At 32.6% G+C, this 20,819-nt stretch overlaps 2 protein-coding genes across 3 annotated transcripts; both read right to left on the reverse strand.

Moving 5' to 3' along the window:
- Positions 1-4,943: 4,943 nt before the first annotated feature.
- On the reverse strand, positions 4,944-8,409 carry LOC7455814 (calcium-transporting ATPase 12, plasma membrane-type). Its single transcript, XM_052448126.1, has 3 exons — positions 8,335-8,409; positions 7,923-8,165; positions 4,944-7,802 (listed from the first exon to the last, which is right to left on the reverse strand). Exons 2-3 carry the CDS (start codon positions 8,118-8,120, stop codon positions 4,944-4,946), a joined length of 3,057 nt encoding a protein of 1,018 aa, XP_052304086.1. The 5' UTR covers positions 8,121-8,165; positions 8,335-8,409.
- A 5,412-nt stretch (positions 8,410-13,821) lies between these two features.
- On the reverse strand, positions 13,822-18,243 carry LOC7453680 (calcium-transporting ATPase 8, plasma membrane-type). 2 transcript variants are annotated; one of them, XM_024587694.2, is made up of 4 exons: positions 17,871-18,243; positions 17,430-17,650; positions 16,845-17,102; positions 13,822-16,527 (listed from the first exon to the last, which is right to left on the reverse strand). In XM_024587694.2, exons 2-4 carry the CDS (start codon positions 17,628-17,630, stop codon positions 14,023-14,025), a joined length of 2,964 nt encoding a protein of 987 aa, XP_024443462.2. In that variant the 5' UTR covers positions 17,631-17,650; positions 17,871-18,243; the 3' UTR covers positions 13,822-14,022. The 2 variants fall into 2 exon arrangements, with proteins under 2 accessions (XP_024443462.2, XP_024443461.2); XM_024587693.2 differs by having other exon boundaries at positions 17,885-18,242.
- Between the last annotated feature and the right edge of the window lie 2,576 nt (positions 18,244-20,819).

The following is a 20,819-nucleotide window of genomic DNA, read 5'->3' on the forward strand; positions in this document are numbered from 1 at the left end:
ATATGAACCAGCAGCCAGCAGGTTGTTCTTTCACCCTGAATTGATCCTTCAACCAAGGTCAGTACCGCCCCATATATGCCTCTCTCTTCGGCCAAACCCTCAGAGCAAGCAGGCCGGCTTTTGGTGCGAGCTGGACACCCCAGCCTTGATGAGTTCGTCTCCAACAAAAACTCTTTCTAGTCATGGCTTATTAGATAAATTTGATGATTCTGCTACTGATGACGATGATATCGATACTTCTCTTCATTTGTAAACAATCCCATAATTAACCTTGTTTTTGCCAATGTGATGTCAGAAGAGTTGCTGCTGCTACTACTATATTATTAACTTAACTATTAGCTTGTTCTCTCTTTGTGATCTTATTATGATGATTATTATTCTGGGAACAAGAAATTTAGTTCATTTTCAGAATGGATCAAGATTGTAGTGATAACTGGCAAAAAAATTTTTAATTCAGCAATAGAAATATTTCTCTAATCAATTCACATGTTAATAAAAAAAATAAACTGTGAGTTCATAAACGAAGAAAAAATCCAAAGACTTGGGGCTACGATTCCTCACAAAAAGAAAAACACAACGTCCGCAATCAACTACTAGCAGTAGGTTCTCGTCAATCACTTGGATTTTTTATTGCAACAGTGCTTGTCCCTTTCAACGCATGCAATGATTTTTCCCTTTTTATTATTTATGTTGGATATACAACAATCCCAAATTAATGAAGATTAAACAGTATATATTGATGATTACTGATCAGGCAAATACAAACAATAACGGGATCATACATAACCATCTCTTTCGATAGAAGAACTAATCCTTAAAATTGTTTATTAGGGTTCTTGGAACCCCAGTTGGGTTCCCACTGCAGTTTATGGCTGAATATTCCTGTAATGTTCATGGCACATGGTTGCTCTGAAAAACAAATTAATGATTCTAATTTCATTAACAATAATGTAGACTACAGTCAGTTTTTTTTTATATCAGCGAATGTAATGTTATTTCATATGAAGCAAACTTATAAATTGTTTGGATTAGCTTCAAATTCATGGAAGATTTTATCACACCAACTGTCGTTCAACCATGGGACCAAAATTACATTATCTACTACTATTTTTAATTCGACAATAAGAAACTAATTCAAGTAATAAAATCCATTGAAAAATAAAAAAAAAAACAATTAACTTAAGACTTAGATTTCATCTCATATCATTTCGTTCCCTGCTAAGGAACCTTTGGATTCGTTCAAGAAAGGGGTTAAGCCTAAAGAATATGAGCTCATAGAGGTAGATACAGAAACAAACAGAAAACCTAGCAGAGCTGCCCATCTATAAGATAAAGAATTATGAGTAGGCTAATCGGTAGAAACAAACAATACATAAAAAGGGAAGGGGTTTTCCTTATTATAACCAAAAAAAATAAAAAATCAAGAATTACTGTAGATTATAAATAATTTCACCATGAATTACACTATTTGTATTTACTCTTTTCAAAGTTCTTTCAATGGTTAGCTCTTTCAAATAAATAATTAATATGTTGGCCTCTTTCATCATAATTAATGGTGTGTGAATTATTATTATTATTATACTATATATTAAAATGCATGGGAAAAACACTATGCAAAATACTGTATATTTACTATGGATATAAACTTATTGCACTGTGAATGATATTGTCTTCGTAAAATGTTTGCACTGTGTATGACACTGTAGCGCTCAAGGGTGTTATCTTTGATGTTTATAAGTCAAAAATTGTGACTGGGTCGTTAGGTCCTGTTGCCAGCAGGACCCCATGGCATTGGGACCTACCCCCAATAGAACCCAATACTATATTTTTTTTCTTTTTTCTTATTTATTTATTTTTTCACATCGTAAAGAGAAAATATTATTATTGTTATTTTTATTATTAATAAATTTGAACAAAAAAATTATTACTATCGAAGAAAAACCATAAATTTTATTTAAAGAGATTAAAAATTATAAAAACTTAGGTCATACAAGTTTAATATTATTATTTTTATTATAGTTAATATTATTAATATAATAATTATAAATTAAAAAAATATTATTAATATTAAAAAAAATCATATATTTGATTTAAAGGGTAAAATTATTATTACTATTATTATTAAATTTTAAAAAAATGTTATTACTATCAAGAAAAACAATAAATTTTATTTGAAAGGGTTAAAAACTATAAAAAACTTGGGCAGAAAAATTTAATAATATTATTAAATTCATTAATATTATTAAAATTTAAAATAAATTTTAATAGTATTGAAAAAAATATAGATTTGATTTGAGGATTAATATCAATTATTATTATTAATTTAGGTCTGTCATCCTCTTCTAGACCCAAAAAACTTGAGGCTGGAAAGGGACATTTGACCCAAGTTGCTCAGGAGTGGCAGGAGCGCAGACTCAAATTCCTCCCAAGTTTCTTGGGTCTTGCAAAGCTGCCTAGCCTAGGACACTTGGGTCTGGTGTCTAAATCCAAAGCAAATGGGTCCAGTGTCCTGACCCAAGTCTAATGGGTCTAGCGTTGGAATCAGATCCAAGACTCTTGGATTTAATATTTAAAAGGAGCCCAAAGTTCTTGGACCTGATGTTACAGCCAGATCCACTTAAACTTGGATAAGATTAAATATTATTATTATTAATATGAAAAATATTAGTATTTGTATTATAAATATTTTTATTTTTATTATAATTAATGTTAATGATATTAAAAATATTATTATTTTTATTATAATTAATAATATTAATATTAAAAATATTAGTATTTGTATTATAAAGATTATTATTTTTATTATAATTAATAAATTTGTAAAAAAATATTATTAATATTGAAAAATAACAGTAGATTTGATTTGAATGATAAAATTAAAAATTATTATTATTATCATTAATAATTTTGAAAAAAAAATATTATATATTACTATCAAAGAAAAACAATAAATTTTATTTGAAGAGATTAAAAACTATAAAAATTTGGGCTGGATAAATTTAATATTATTAAATTTAAAATAAATTTTATTACTATAAAAAAAACATAAATTTGATTTGAATAGAATTATTATTATTATTATTAATTTGGATCTAATATCCCTTTCCAGACGTAAAAATCTGGAAAAGAACACCTTATCTAAATTGTTTGGGAATAACATGAGTGTAGACCCAAATTCTTTGAGTCTCGCAACCACGTTTAGCTCCAAATACTTAGGTCAGGTGTTCGAATTCAAGTTTGAATTTGGCTGCAACTCCGAACGCACAAATTAACTCTTGAATCTTTTTTTTAAGACAAACCCAATGCTCCCGGAGTCTTAAATTTTTTAATATTTTTCATAAAAAAAAAATTGTCTGCTGTATAGCATGGCCCACATAACCCATACAAACTAATGTTAATAATGACATGATCTAGCAGCTCAACTTAAAAAATTTTCAATCCATGTCGGAATTGATGAGTCAGCCTACTCCACAATCAAAACCAGGTCTAACTTTTATATATATATATAAACACTGTTTAAATTGAACTTCCAATTCGTGAGTCGAGCGGTGATCGGAGCTGAGATTAGTAACTTTGGTACAAACCATAAAAAGTCTAAACTAGAGGCCTGGCCAGCAAAAAGATAGAGAGTCCAGTCATGGTAATAATTCTCCTGAGTAAAACGTGTCTGTTTTTTTAATAAAAAGAAAAGATAAAAGTGGAGACGAAGAAGTCAATGTCAACAAACTATGTTCATGGAATGAATCCATGGCAGACATCCATGGGCCATGGCAATGGGATCTAAGGTCACCACTGCCTCTCTCACTCTCTCATCCTCCATGTGAAAGCATAAACAGTCATGAATCATATAAAGAATTAGCGTTGTTAGGATTATCTTAAAGCACACAGAGACAAAGGCCTATATATATTGTACGCCCCATGTCATATATTTAATTAATTACAGCTCTTTCGCTGATTCACATGATGTTTTATTTTTACTGTTAATGCCTTTCGATTCATTATCTCAGGTTCTATTTTTGGTTAAGATATTTGTTGTGGTTCGTTTTCTGTCTGTTGGCCTGATTACATTTTAAGTGTTGGTTGATTTATTTTTTTTCTTAATCTTTTGTGGAGGTAGAAATGCTAGCTGATTGCAGAACCTGAGAATGTATGGAGGTCTTCCATGTCTTCTGTTTCTTTTTATCCATATGTTACCTTTTGTCTCCCCCTCCTCACACTCTTCTTCAGTTCCCCTCTCTTTACTAAATTTTTTTTTTATGAAAAATAACTCAGGCCGGCTACACTCTTTCAACGCAGGTCGGATGAGATGAACTCAGAACAGTTAGTGCGGCCTGTTCGGTATGACTGTCATTTGAAACGAAACTCCTGAGCTTGGTTAGCAGCCCACAAGGTTAAGGGAAGGGGATTCATGACTTCAAGCTCGGCTCGACTGTACGATAAACCCCTCGGATTGCTCAATGTTGTGATGATACAAACAGATAAGTTTTGTTCTTGGTTAATTATTCATGTGCTGAAATTGGTAGGTTTTGTTTTTATGGCAATAGACATGGATAGATTTAGCATGATCTTGAACCTGTAAGAGCGAGGGAAACCTACTAGACCACCCAAGGCACTACATTATATATTTTTTTTCAAAGCTATAACGCTCATGAGATCTTACAAGTAATGAATTTAAGACCTAGCTTGGTAGATAACTATGACATGAGATAATGTACAATAATACTGAGCAAATTACAACGAGAAGTTATTTATGTACAGCCCAAGAAAATATGGAAACAATGCAGGACATAAAGAACCTAAGATGATGCATAAATGGTGCTTAATAAGCTCTGAAAATAGTATGAACTAAGAAGCAGTTGGTGATGAATTCTCAGCAATGAGTGGAAGCTCGAGAATACTGGTAGATTGTGGAAGTTCTGATCCAGCAAGTGAACTTTATCTTGTTAGCTTAACCTTGATGACGCACCAGGTAATGTTTGCAGCCCCATCTTAACCTTGATGACGCCCCAGGTAATGTTTACAGCCCCGTCTGTCACACATGAAAGTGCCCCAATAAGGAAACAGATGCTGCACTGTGGACCATTCAACCTGGCAAACCCAAAGATGTGATGTGAAATCTCAATGAATACCACCTGCAACACCACAGTCAGAACAGAGGCCACCCAAAACCATAGGTTCTGTTGGACACCCTTGACTAAATTCTTCATTTTCTGCTCACTGGCATTGAATTGGTTGGAAAGTTGGCAGAGAAGAAAGCTACTGAAGATCATGGCTTTGCTAACCTCCTCGTTGATGTTTAGAATAGCTTGCCCTTTGAACTGAAAGGCTAACAAAATGGAAACCTGATAGGAAGCTTGTATGATTATATTCCTCCACATGGCCTTTGTGATGAAAGGTTCAGTTGCTCTGATCGGTGGCCTCTGCATCAGTTTCTGACTTGGGGGCTCAGTTAATAAAGCCAACCCACCAAGGACAGCCACTACCAGGTTCACCCAGATCATCTGAATCGCTGTCATTGGAGCATACCCGAAAAATATTGTGGTGACAGTGCTTATCACTAACCCTGAAATAGTTATGGTGACCTCAACTTGGATGTACTTGTGAATGTTGCCATAAATACATCGCCCCCCCTTCAAAATCCATACCAAGAAGCCTAAATTTCCATCCAAGATAATCAATTCAGAACTCCCATTGACCAACTCACTACTCCCAGTTCCAGTCACAACTCCCACGTCTGCTTCTTTGAGTGAGGGAGCATCATCTGTTCTGACTCCAACGAATGCTACTATGTGGCCTTGTTGTTTCAGACAACGCACTAGAAGGAGCTTGTCAGAAGGGAGAGAGTTTCCCATCACACAGATTTTATTGACCACATCCTTTCTCTGTTCATCGCTGAAACTTCGAAAAGTTTCCCCTCTATGTTTCAATATGCTTGAGCCACTAAGCATTCCATATTTTTTAGCTATGTCTTCTATTACTGACTCGCTGTCCTCTGAGACAAGTATGATGTTGACACCAGCATTTCTACAAGCTTCAACTGCTTCTCTAGTCTCTTTCCAGCATTTGTCCTTCAGACCCAGAAGTCCTATCAATATCAAGCGATTATCCTCAGCAGTTTCATCATCTGTTGTCTTATAAGCAAGGGCAATGGTTTTTAGATCCTTGGACTGCATGTCATTAATAATTTTCTCAAAAGCCGACCTTTTCTCTGTGTCCATGTCCACTAGTTTCCCTTCACTATTGTAGTGCCGGGAGCACATTTTCAATATCTTTGGTGCCAGTCCTTTCCAATACAGGAATTTCTTGGTTTCGTTGCCTTCTTTCTCCCTCAACAACACTGCATTCCTTTCTTCACCAGGGCACAACTCTTTCATCCCGATAGTGCTGTATCTTTGCTTCAAACTCTCCATGTAATCCTTTCCGAATTTACTTGCACACCAGGAAATCAGTGATTCCTGATCGTTACCTGAGCTCATGCTGATACCAATACAGAATGCATCCTTAACTTGTTTACGTATTGCAGAGTTTTCTCTCGTTACTGTCTCATCAATCCAACACTCATCAACTTCCGGTGGGTTCATTGTTATCCAACTAGTTTTGTCAATGCAAATAGCTGTAACTGAGCCCATGGTAACACCTGTCAATTGTTCTTGCACGACAGCCTTGGTGGATGGGATCTTTTTATTCCAATAATAAATGGCAAGCCTAATAAAAAATGGCACTCCTTCTACCACCCCTACCAGGAAAGTAGTCAGGCAAGTTGTCAAGGTACTGATTTTCCCGCTCGGTTTCCAGACAATTCTCTTGATAAGTTCCGTAACCTCCATTGTCTTATGTTCTCCCTTGAATTCTGGCACGCTAGAATCCTCATTTTTCTTTCCAGCTTTAGACCGCAGGAACAACACTACCAAGATAAGAATAGAGGTTGCGAGCCCAGCTATTTCTGTTTGGTTGCTCACCTTGGCGAGCTGAACTGGTAATCGCCTCTTGCTGGCCTTGCTTGTCATCTCACCCAGTGTTGTGTTTAGTCCCATGGATGTCACCATCATGTTACCCTGCCCCTCAATCACCTTGGCACCATAGAAGAGAAATGGATTCTGTTCATTAACAATGGATGGAAAGCTGTCATCCAATTTTAAGTATTCGCCAGATACAAACAAACCATCACCCGGAATAGGGCATCCCCTTTCCAAGGATACTATGTCTCCAATCACAAGATCTAAGGCTGGTACTTTCAACTGTTTTCCTGCTCTTAAAACAGCTACTTCCATCTCTCTTTTTCTCCGTTGTCTCTGCTCTCCTAACAGGTTCTCTGAATTTTCACCCAGAAAATCACGCACTGCTGGAACAATCACAAGTATGATGATTGCAAGAATTATGAGGACTCCTTCATACCAGCCAGTCGTCGGGCCCTCCTCCTTGATCCCGAAGCCAAGGGACAGCGCTGCTGATACGATGAGAAGGAAGATGGTGTACCTATTGCCGGATTTCATGAGCAACTCCAAGAAGTTTCTTGCTGCAGGGACTGTTGTTTTGTAGATTGCATTGGTTCTGCTTCGACTTAGATCTTCAATGTCTCCAGTGATTCCGTTCTTTAAATCTGTCTCAAGTACCACCGCGACACGTTCGACGCCTCCAAATTGATTCAAGGATTGCAGGTTCCGTCCCTTTACTATATTGGCAATCTTTTCAAGTTGTAGTTTGATATCGCTCATAGCATTGACGGCCTCATCAATGGAAGGGATATCAAGACAAACTTGACGTGTTGGTGAGATTTCTTCAATTTCAGGTACCTCCAAGTTCTGGGGAAAAAAAGAGTTAATTAGCAGTGAAGGTATTTTCTTACGATCAAGTCAGCTCTAATCTTGGTCAACTGATCATACAAGTATTACTATCGAGATGGAATAACGGAAAACACATACCCTGTGAGATGGAGATAACAGCGAGACTCCTAGAGAATCAGGAGACTCCTTATTGTTGAAGGCTTTGGAGGAGAAAGTGCGCACAGCTAGTATAACCAGAACAACAGGCCGGAAAATCTTTCTTGGTGCTGGGATCGCTGGCCCTGTCTCTTGAGATTCAAGGTCCATCTCCTGACTTATTTCACTACTACTTTTCATTACTTTTAGCTTGATTCTTCCTGCTCAGAAGGAAAGAAGAAGATGCTAGTATCCAAAATTAAGAAGGGGGTGCACACGTTAATACGGTTTTAAGAAAACATGGATCAAATAGTATAATTTGGTATCCTTAAACTGATGTAAGACTAGCCATTGCACTCTTCATCCAAAATAAACAGCATGCAATTATTAAATTAAATATGAAAAATTGAGTCGCCACTGCAACGACAAGCTTTGTTTCTCTTCGCGTTGGACATCCTTTAAATTACGTGAGATCGCTCTTCGTAGCTCTAATGGAAAGGAAACGTGAGACCCGTATTTATAGATCGCTTGACGGCTAGGATTGGTGCAATGAGTTGGAGATGGGACGGCTAGGATTGGTGCAATGAGAGTTTATTACATTTCGACGCGGAAATCTCTGTCGGCAGGTTTCCTATTTCAATCATTTTCATTTTTTCATCGATTACATCAAAGGATAAAATTAAAACAAATTATATCAAGGCCTCGTATTTGTCCTAAAGGATAAAATTAAAAGAAATAATAACGGGAAAAAAGCCAGAAAAAAAGGAAAAAAAATGTTTCAATCTATATTCTTTTTGTGATCGGAAGAACAGTATTTTCCCGGTATATTTAAGTTTTTTTCTTAAAAAAGTTAATTTCATGTGTGAAACCGCGTTTAATCAAAGCCTTGCTTTTTTAACCATTGAAGTGGGGATTCTTCCGTCAAGCTTCTGATAGAAAAAATAGCCAAGGAAAAGTCTGTTTTAATTATTACATGAGAGGGTTGGTCCCCATGTTTTCAGCATTTTTAAAATGTAGTCCCTCTATGATCCCTTTTTTCACGTTTAACTCTATCCAAAAACATTTCTTAAAGGGGTCCAATTTCTATTTAATCTACTGTTAATCCCTGACCCCATTTGCATGTCTTGCATATATCAGGCATGTGTCAATAATTAAAGGTAAATTGAACATAAATCATATGGAAAAACTACATTAAGAAATTCTTCTTTAGGTAGTTTTTGATAAGGGGCTAAAAATTAATGAGAGTGTATTATTACAAAAGTAATTTTTTAAGGGTGTGGAAGTTAGTTTTTAAGATTATTTGATGTGTTCATAAATTGAATGGTAAATAGTTAATGAAAAGAGAGAGAAATAGTTAGAATATTAGTAAAATAAAAAATTATTTTAGTCTGTATTTCAAAAAAAAAAAAACAAGTAAGAAAGAGGATGAAAATATATTAAAAGAATTTATCAGAGGTTAAATTTTACCCTTAAACCCACATTTGGCCATTTTGGAGGCAAATCTTACACTCCCTTGAAAAGTATCCCTTCCCTTTTTAATATCACTAAACATCCTTAAGATTTACGAGCATTGTATGATTTTTTTTAAGTTTCTTCATTTTATATTATGTTATTTGCCCAGAAACTTTGTTAGTTTTTTTTTTTATTTGGTTATTCTAGAAATAAGTTGGTAATAACTCCGATTTGCTCGAGTTTTTTTAATAATTTTTTTATTTTGATAATTTTTACTATTTTTTTAAATTATTCTAATTTCATATAACATGTAGTGGTTTCATTAATAAAACCTCTTTTATTTTTCCTTAACATTCGATGATGTGCATGAAAATAATTGCTACTTTGAATGAGAGAGAGTACAAGGAAAGAGCCATTAATTATGGATCAAAGAAGGAACGTGTAAAGTGCCATTATGAATGAAAGAATGCAAAACAATCATTGAGTTGATGATATTGATGCATATAAAACTGACTTGACACAAGCACTAATAAAATATTTAAAGAGTGGCTCACCCATTTGCTTTTCCAACTGATTTGACCTTTCAAGGTAATTTGTTTTTTTTTTTAATGATATCAATTGTCCTCATTATTATTGGCATCTCAGATTTGGTTCTTTTAGTTGTGATTTCTGTATTATTTTCACTTTTTTTTTTGTTAAAATTTTATTTATTTTCATTTTAATCCTTGTTTTTAATTTGTATAGATAATATTTTTCAATTTGATCCTTCAACTTTTAATTTTTTATTTTATCCTTTGTTCTTTTGTCAAAGTTTTTATGATTTTTAATTTTATCTATTATAGCTTTTGTGTTTTCAATAATAATAATAATAATAATTCCAATTTGGTCTTTTTTTATTTTTTCTTGTTTTCTGGTTTTGTCAAAGTTTTTATATTTTTTAATTCTATTTAACAAATCAAGTTCATGAATTTTATTTTAATAATAATAATAATAATAATAATAATGGTAATATTAATAATTATGATAATGATGATGCTAATAAAAAGATAATTATAGTAATGTTAGTTATTGTTATTGTTAATAGTAGTAGTAGTAATGAAAATATTAATATTATTGAGATAGTTGCTCTTATAAAGAAAAATATTCCAACATTCACTTATTTTGACAGTAGAAATATTAGAGTTGCAAGTTCTTTCTTTTATACTTCTTGCAAATATTCCACTTGCTCTAGAGAATCTTGACAATATCAATTATCAACTCACAAGTCTGCTAATTACAGGCTTAATTCAAAGTTTGAATAATTGAATAGTTTTTTTTTTTTACTCAGAAAGACAAGTACATAAAGTATAAATATAAATATAAATGCAGTGCTTCACAAATTAATTCACTAGCTAGAAAAAACACTAAGTAAATATAATAATTTTATTTGCTTAGAGTTTATCATCTATATAAAAAATTAGGTTTTGTTAAAGTTATTTTTAGTAGAATTATTTTTAAAATTATATAAAATTATTTTAACATAACTGGTTTAGAAATAATTTAAATATTTAAAATGATATTAATTTTATAAATATTAAAATAATAACATATTATATTGATTCGACTAAATTTGAATTGGAATGTCATGTCATCAAACTATAGCAATTTTATAAAAAATTAAATTAAAATAAATTATAAATTTTAATTTATAATAAACATAAAATTGAATGAGTTTAGTACATCAACACGGAGATCTCGTGTCAGTAAGTTTCCTATTTCTGTGATTTGTATTTTTTTTCAATAAAAATAATATAATTTAGTTTCAATAGGAAAAATAATGATTATGGACAATTACTTGTAACAAAAAAAAAACCGCGTGACCGACATGGATAATGGGACCAAAGAGGTGTGTTGACGTGACCAGTACTGAGAGATAAAAAGAAGACAACTTGAGCAGTCTGTCTTACTTCCAGTCCACACACAACAGGTGTGTGTCAGTGTCGTAAGATTTTCTCAATCATTTCTTTCTTTAATTTTATTGTATTTTAAGAATAGATTATTATTATTTGATGATGAAGTCTTTAGTCTTAACTGAGGAAGAACATTCTGTGAACTTCCAGCATCTTTAATTTTGATTGCACGAGGAGGAAAAACAACTGGTTAGAATGGTGCTCTTTTCCATTCATCACTGTTATTTTCATTATTATTATTATTATTATTTCAAAAATAGAAAAAGAGAACGTGCGTAAAGATGATACACGTGGATCAAGAAAGAAACTAATAATATTTGATTATTTGTGATAATATATAAGGAGTAATCAATTAATTACCTATCATAAACTTACTAATTAAACTAAAGGGATTAGATTATTATTAACTCTTCATTAACTTATGTTTGAGTGATACGTTCACTAAACTCTTCCAAACCTTTAGTCTTTTTCTAACTAAATCTCATTTTTAAGGAACCTTACTGCAAATCCATCATGTTATCTTGAACCAATAATGATTTTTTTTCTTTGATACATAATTATGAATATATGTCTCAAATGTGTTTAAATTAATTAAGTTGGTAAATAATAAGCTATGATACTTGAGAACATGCATTTTTAAGAGTTTCTTATGCATTTAATTGAGAACTCCATCTCCATGCTTTATCCAAGAAAATTTCTGTTGTGATTTTTATTATAGAAAAAATAATCTTTCTTCATAGTTTGAAGTTTATTTTTTAGACTAAAAAAGACAAGTACCTAAAGTATTTAATTAACACCCCTGCAAATCCTTTCACCCTTCTGTTTTGGCAAAAGAAGAAGAAGAAGAAGAGAGAGACTTGTATGGTATAAGATATCGGACTAGCGCCACTTCAGTTTTTTTGAAGTACTGCATTGCTTCACAAATTAATTAACTAGCTAGAATAAACACCAAGTAAATATAATATTTTTATTTATTTAGAGTTTATCATTAATCTAATACTAATATTAAATAATAAAATTTAATAAAAACCTCGGTATACTTAATTCAAGACATGCTTGATTACGTGGAATGGCCTACAACGTATCATATACGTCATGAAGATTTGTCACAAAATTGTGTATCTCATGTGTCTAGTTATTTTTAAAAATATTTTTTATTTAAAAATATATTAAAATAATATGTTTTTAAAATTATTTTTGATGTTAACTTATCAAAATGATCTAAAAACATTAAAAAAATATTAATTTTTTAAAAAAACTTAAAAAATTTAATTTAAAAAAAAAAACACTTTCATTTCCCATCTCTTTCATAAATAGGGTGTCTTTCCCTTATATTAATTTATTCAATTTTTTATGGTTCTCTATCCAAACTCTCTATAGATTACCTACATCACTATATCATCTTTGTTAAAATAGTGATTTTAACAAAAAAAATGATAATAGTGATTTAAAAAATAAAAAATTAAACAACAAATTATCCTCAAATACAAGCTCTGAACAATATTCTAATCCTAAACATAACCTTAAATCTAAAAAATAAACTCTAAACCCTAATCACTAACCTTAATTAATGAATAACCCTAAGAACAAACATTAATGACCTCCTAATAAATACAAGCTATTAGTTTCTTCTAAACTTGTTTGCTAATTGCGTGTTTAAATTTCTGAAAAGAAAGCAAGTTCACCCTTGAAACTCAATCATGAAGATAAGCACCTACAGACTAGTCAAAAACAGTGATAACAAGTTGGAGAGAACAAACTAATGAGGTTGGAGATGATTGGTACCCAATAACTCTGTAAATGATTAAAGACGTTTAGTGCATGGTTTAAGAAATCATTAACTGATTGATTAACTTAGGGTTAGAAAAAGAATTTGGCATGTATATCCACTCTTCATCATTTTTTTTAACATGCATGGATAACGCTCAAAAACGGGAAGACGACATGCACGGACTCAATTTTTATGTCATATGTCATTGTACACAGAATATTACCATGTGATACGGGGCGAATTTAATAAAAACAAATTAGCTACTGCTAAAGTTATTTTTAGTAGATTTTTTTAAAAAAAATTATATGAGAATTATTTTAATGTGATTGGGTTAATTTGATGTGTTTAAAGATAATGTAGATGATCAGTAAAAATATAATTTAACTTGAAATAAATATTTAAAATGATATTGTTTTTATAAATATTGAGACGATAATATATTATATTAATTCGGGTCAATTCAAATTAACATGTCATTCAACATATTATGTCATGAGACTATGACAACCTCATAATTTTTTTTTAAAATTATAGAGTTTAATTTTTAATAAATTTAAAATTGAATGATAAAATTGAAAATGATAAAAAAATAATTTAAATAAGAATAAAAAAATTATCTGAATCAATCCGAATTAACCCAAAAAACAAATTAAAATAAATTATAAATCTCAATTCTCATTTAACTTAGTATTAAAAGATAAAATTATAAAAAATAGTATCTTGAGTCAACTTGAAACAATTCAATAAACTTGTTATTTAATTCATGAAATAAGAATAACTTTATATAAAATAAACTGAAAGAAAAATAAAAATTAATTTTCAATACATTGAAAACATTAAAGATTAAAATTTTAAAAAAAAATCGGAACATAAATAGAAAAGCAAAACTCATGCCAATAATAACCGATTATTAATAAGTATGAACTAATAATTAAGAAGCGGTTGGTGATGAATTCTCAGCACGGAGTGGAAGCTCGAGAATTCCGGTAGATCGTGGAGGTTGTGAGCTTGGTCTTGTTAACTTACCCTTGATGACGCCCCAGGTAAGGTTTACAGCCCCATCTGTCACCCATGAAAGTGCCCCAATAAGGAAACAGATGCTCCACTGTGGACCATTCAACCTGGCAAACCCAAAGATGTGATGTGAAATCTCAATGAATACCACCTGCAACACCACAGTCAGAACTGAGGCCACCCAAAACCATAGGTTCTGTTGGATACCCTTGCCCAAATTCTTCAGTTTCTGCTCACTGGCATTGAATTGGTTGGAAAGTTGGCAGAGAAGAAAGCTATTGAAGATCATGGTTTTGCTAACCTCCTCGTTGATGTTTAGAATAGCTTGCCCTTTGAACTGAAAGGCTAACAAAATAGAAACCTGATAGGAAGCTTGTATGATTATGTTCCTCCACATGGCATTTGTGATGAAAGGTTCAGATGGTCTGATCGGTGGCTTCTCCATCAGTTTCTGACTTGGGGGCTCAGTTAATAAAGCCAACCCGCCAAGGACAGCCACAACAAGGTTCACCCAGATCATCTGAATCGCTTCCAATGGAGCATTCCCGAAAATTATTGTGGTGACAATGCTTATCAATAAACCTGAAATAGTTATGGTGACCTCAACTTGGATATACTTGTGAATGTTGCCATTGATACATCGTCCCCCATTCAAAATCGATGCCAAGAAGCCGAAACTTCTATCCAAGATGATCAATTCAGAACTCCCGTTGACCAACTCACTACTCCCGGTTCCAGTCACAATTCCCACGTCTGCTTCTTTGAGTGAGGGAGCATCATCTGTTCTGACTCCAACAAATGCTACAATGTGGCCTTGTTGTTTCAGACAACGCACTAGAAGGAGCTTGTCAGAAGGGAGAGAGTTGCCCATCACACAGATTTCATTGACCACATCCTTTCTCTGTTCATCGCTGAAACTTCGAAAAGTTTCGCCTCCATGTTCCAATATGCCTGGGCCACTAAGCATTCCGTATTTTTGAGCTATGTCTTCTATTACTGACTCGCCGTCCTCTGAGACAAGCATGATTTTGACACCAGCGTTTCTACAAGCTCTCACTGCATCTATTGTCTCTTTCAAGCATTTGTCCTGATCATTACTTGAGCTTGTGCTGATACCAAAACAGAATGCCTCCTTAACTTCAGGTATTGCAGAGTCTTCTCTCGTTACCGTCTCATCAATCCACCTCTCATCAACTTCCTGTGGGTTCATTGTTAGCCAAGCAGTTTTGTCAATGCAAATAGCTGTAACTGAGCCCATGGTAACAATTGTCAATTGTTCTTGTACGATAGCCTTGGTGGATAGGATCTTTTTATTCCAATAATAAATGGCAAGACTAATGACAAATGGCACTCCTCCTACCACCCCTACCAGAAAAGTAGCGAGGCAAGGTGTCAAGGCACTGATTTCCCCGCTCGGTTTCCGAACAATTCTCTTGATAAGTTCCATAACCTCCTTTGTCTTATGTTCTCCCTTGATTTCTGGCAAGCTCAAATCCTCTTTCTCTTTTCCGAGTTTAAACCGCAGGAACAACACTACCAAGATAAGAATAGAGGTTGCGAGCCCAGCTATTTCTGTGTGCTTGCTCACCTTGTCGAGCTGAACTGGTAATCGCCTCTTGCTGGCCTTGCTTATCATCTCACCCAATGTTGTGTTTAGTCCCATGGATGTCACCATCATGTTACCCTGCCCCTCAATCACCTTGGCACCATAGAAGAGAAATGGATTCTGTTTATTAACATTGGATGGAAAGCTTTCATCCAATTTTAAGTATTCGCCAGATACAAACAAACCATCCCCAGGAATAGGGCACCCCCTTTTCAAGGATACTATGTCTCCAATCACAAGATCTAAGTCTGATACTTTCAACGGCTTTCCAGCTCTTATAACATCGACTTCCATCTCTCCTTTTCTCCGTTGTCTCTGCTCTTCTAACAGGTTCTCTGGATTTTCACCCAGAAAATCACGCACTGCTCGTTCAATCACAAGTATGATGATCGCAAGAATTATGATGACTCCTTCATACCAACCAGTCCTCATGCCCTCCTCCTTGATCCCGAAGCCAAGGGACAGCGCTGCTGATACGATGAGAAGGAAGATGGTGTACGTATTGCCGGATTTCAAGAGCAACTCCAAGAAGTTTCTTGCTGCATGGACTGGAGTTTTGTAGACTGCATTGGCTCTGCGTTGACGTAGATCTTCAATGTCTCCAGTGATTCCGTTCTCTAAATCTGTCTCAAGTACCACCGCGACACGTTTGACGCCTCCAATATTATGCAAGGAATCCAGGTCCCGTCCCTTCACTATATTGGCAATGTTTTCAAGTTGTAGTTTGATATCGCTCGCAGCATTGCCGGCCTCATCATTGCAAGGGACATCAGTAGAAACTTCATCTTCTGGTGAGATTTTTTCAATTTCAGCTACCTCCAAGTTCAGGGAAAAAAAAAGTTATTTAGCTGTTAAGGTATATTCTTACGATCAAGTCAGCTCTAATTTTGGTTTTGGTTGCCAAACGTAGATGCTAGCAAATCAAAACAGTATTATGTGTTTGGTAATGTTATTTAAAATGTTTTTTCAAAGTATTTTTTATATAATATAAAAAAATATTAAATTAATGTTTTTAAAATATTTTTAATGATCTTGAAAAAACATCTAAAAGAATATCATACCTTTTTCAACTAAAATCTCTTGTTACATTACTATAGAGATGGAACAATGGCATGATCAAGGAAAACACATACCCTGTGAGGTGGAGATAACAGCGGGACTCTTGGAGAATCATGATTCTCCATCTTATCGCTGTGGGCTTTGGAGAAGAAAACATGCCCTGCTCGTAGAACCAAGATAGCAGATCGCAAAACACTCCCTAGTGCTGGAATTGCTGGCCCTTTTGAGATTTTTTCAACAATCGCAGCATCGCCTGCCCCATCATTGCAGGGGACTTCAATAGAAACTTCATCTTCAGGTGAGATTTTTTCAATTTCAGCTTCCTCCAAGTTCTGGAAAAAAAAAAGTTATTTAGCTGTTAAGGTATATTCCTATAATTAATAAAGTCAGCTCTAATTTTTGTTTTGGTTGGCAAACGTAGGTGCTAGCAACTCAAACGAGTATTATATGTTTGGTAATGTGATTCAAAATGATTTTTTTTAAGTATTTTTTATATAATATAAAAAGTGGTAAATTAATGTTTTTAAAGGTATTTTTGGTGGTATATATTACTTTGAAACATCAGAAATCACCCATAAAAATCAAACCTTTCTCAACTCAAATCTCTTGTTACATTACTATAGAGATGGAACAATGGCATGATCAAGGAAAACACATACCCTGTGAGATGGAGATAATAGCGGGACTCTTGGAGAATCACGATTCTCCTTCTTATCTTTGTAGGCTTTGGAGGAGAGAGTGCGCACAGCTAGTAGAACCCAAGCAACACGCCGGAAAAATTTTCTTGGTGCTGAAATTCCTCGCCCTGTCTCTTGAGATTCAAGGTCCATCTCCTGACTTGTTTCACTACTACTTGTCATTGCTTTTAGCTTGATTCTTCCTGCTCAGAAGGAAAGAAAGATTGTAGTATCCAAAATGAAGAAGAAGAAGAAGAAGAAAGATAATTGAGGGCCCACATTAATAAAATTTTAAGAAAACATGGATCAAATATACTGTAATTTGATATCCTTCAACTGTTGTAAGACTAGCCATCACACTCTACATCTAAAATAAATAGCATGCAATTAAATTAATTATGAAAAGTAGAGTCAAGAACGAACAGTAGTAGAGTTACTTTTAGTAAAAGCAGCTACCACCACCACCACCGCGACTACTACAACGTCAATCTTTGTTTCTCTTCTCGACTGGAAACCCTGCAAGTAATTAATAAAGAAAGATCTTACCTATTTCTTAAAAAGAAAGCAAACTGCTATTTCTTCTTTCCACAAAAAGGAAGTTTTTCTCTAAAAACCCAATCCCAAGTTGAACAGAAGCAGAAACATTTTAGCGGGTTGGAGGTAGAGAAATGAAAAGTGAATTTGCTCAGGAAGACTAGAGAAAGACTGAACGAAAGGGGAATGGAACTTTTGTGGGATTTTGAAGAAAGACAAGGAATTATGACAAACGAAAAAAAAAAAAAAACAGAAAGAAAGATTCGATTGACTGGGAAACAAAAAAGAAATATTCAGAGAGAGAAGCACAGATATAACTTGAAGAACATTCTGTGAACCTTCCAGCATCTTTAATTTTATTTTATTTTTTTATTTACGTGGGTGTCCGGGCAGCTTGCGCGCACCACGACTAATTTCACATTCCACTAAACACCATGTAAATCTAGTAGACATGTAAAGCACCGCGGAGATGACAAACATGCACATGAGGACTCGAACCCAGGAGAAAAGACAAGCCCCTTCCACCGCCAGGCCAAGACGCCAGTGCCCAGCATCTTTAATTTTAATTGCACTAGAGGAAAAACAGCTGGTTAATTTCATTTTTTCAGTTTATTATTATTTCAAAAATAGAAAAAAAGAAAAGAGAAGGAGTCAGATCAAAGAGAGCGTGCGTAAAGATGATGCAGGTGGATCAAGAAAGAAACTAATAATATTTGATTATTTGTGATAATATATAAGGAGTAATCAATTAATTAACTATCATAAACTAACTAAACTAAAGGGATTAGATTATTATTAACTCTTCATTAATTGCTAACGCCTCCGGGTGGTCATTTCTACTCTGTTTTTTTTCCTCTCCCCCTTGAAAGAAAAGTACAAGGAAAGAGCCATTATGAAAGAAAGAATGCAATATTTATTTAATTGAAGACATTAGCTAGTTAGCTACCTAATTACCCTTATAACCAAAAATCATTAAAATAGTGTTTATTATAATTACTTTCTTAAAATATAAGAGACGAAGTCAGGGGAGATACAAAGGACTCTACACTTTATGTTTTGAAAAGAAAAAACATTTGCTTTTAGAATTGTCCAAGCTGTAACAAATTTAATTTATATCTTTGCTTTTATCTCTCTAATAAATATATTTCTATTTTTTATTTTTTATGTATATATTTCTTTTACGTAATATCTATCTCATCCTTTTGGCCTTTCGACCTCTTTCTTTATTTTTTGGAAAAATTCTAAGGCAAAATTATGTTATTTTTTAAAAGGGCTCATGTTTTTTCTTTATTTTAATTTTGATCCTTCTATTTTTAATTTTTTTTTAAATAATAAAATCAGATTCTTTTTCTTAAAATCAAGCATCAATATAATGTGAGGACTTTTTTTTATATCGATAACTATATAATAATTAGATTAAAATAAATTATAAACCTCAAATCTCAATTAATTTAACATTGAAATATGAAATTAAAAAAAAACAATTGATGACCAAATGCAAAAAAAAAAAAAAGAACCAGAATTGACACAATAATTTTAAAAAAAAACAAAAGGGTTGTCCTTTCTTCTTCATTTTAATTCTATCCCTTAATTTTAATTTTTTAAACAATAAAATCAAAATAATCTTGTGAAATCAAATATCAACTCAATATGAGAACTTTTTTTAAGACCTCAATAACTACACGTAAAAAAACAAATTAAAACAAATCATCAACCCCAAGTCCTAATCAATACAGTATCAAAGAACAAAATTGAAAAAAAATATTAACCAACAAAACTAAAAAAAAAGAACATTGTTCAAATCCATATTCTTTTGTGCTCATATAAACAATATTTCCCCTCAAACCTTTTAGTTTTTTTTTATTTTAATTTTCTATGTCAATCTGCATGTAAAAAAGCCTTGTTTTATGAAACATTGAAGTGAGATTTGGATGAGGTTTCAAAATCCAATATGCTTAGAAATAGAGTTTTTTTATGGTTGTATATATTATGGGTTATTTAAATATCCATGTTCTCCTTAGTAAAGGAAACTCTATCTTGATGAATGTCTTTTAGTATCTATAAAAAAAAAATTTAGAGATTAAGGATTCTCATGAGATAAAGTTAGTGACCTTACAGAGAAAAAAAGTAATAAATATATGAAAGAGAATTAAGTTAGGATCCTCAATAATTTTTTTAAATAAACAAAAGGGCTACCATTTCTTCTTTATTTTAATTTTGGTCCCCTCATTTTTTATTTTTTAAACAATATAATCAAAATTTTCATATATATATATATATATATATATATATATATATTAGGACTAGTTTAGATTGAGAATTTAGATGAAGGTTTTGTTTGTTTGCTGAAAATTTATTTTATTAAGTGATTTTCATGGAAAATGGATTCTTGCAAAATGATTTTTTTTATGTTTGGTAGTATAATGAAAAATAAGTTGGAAAACACTTTTCAGTATTTAGTTATATCAAGAGAAATAAAATATAAAATAATTTATTAGTATTTTTTTATGTTTATTAAAAGAATCAAGGTTAAATCTGACAAATAAAAAGTTTGAAAGAGGATGAGATTGAAAAAAATCTAATTTTATAAATTAGTTCAAATAAAACAAATAGCAATCAAAATAATGAAAACCAGATCTAACGGATAAAAAAATTAAAAGAGGATGAAAATAAAAAAATAATATTTTAATTTCACAAATTATTTCATATTAATTAAAAGAATAGGGATCAAATCTAATGGATAATAAATTTCAATTAAGAAAAGGATAAGAAAGAAAAAATAACAGTAAAAAAAATGAGGACCAAAGTTAGTATAAAACTGTAATTAAATCAAATTCT

Source organism: Populus trichocarpa, chromosome 16, assembly GCF_000002775.5.
Source record: "Populus trichocarpa isolate Nisqually-1 chromosome 16, P.trichocarpa_v4.1, whole genome shotgun sequence".
Taxonomy (NCBI): Eukaryota; Viridiplantae; Streptophyta; class Magnoliopsida; order Malpighiales; family Salicaceae; genus Populus; species Populus trichocarpa.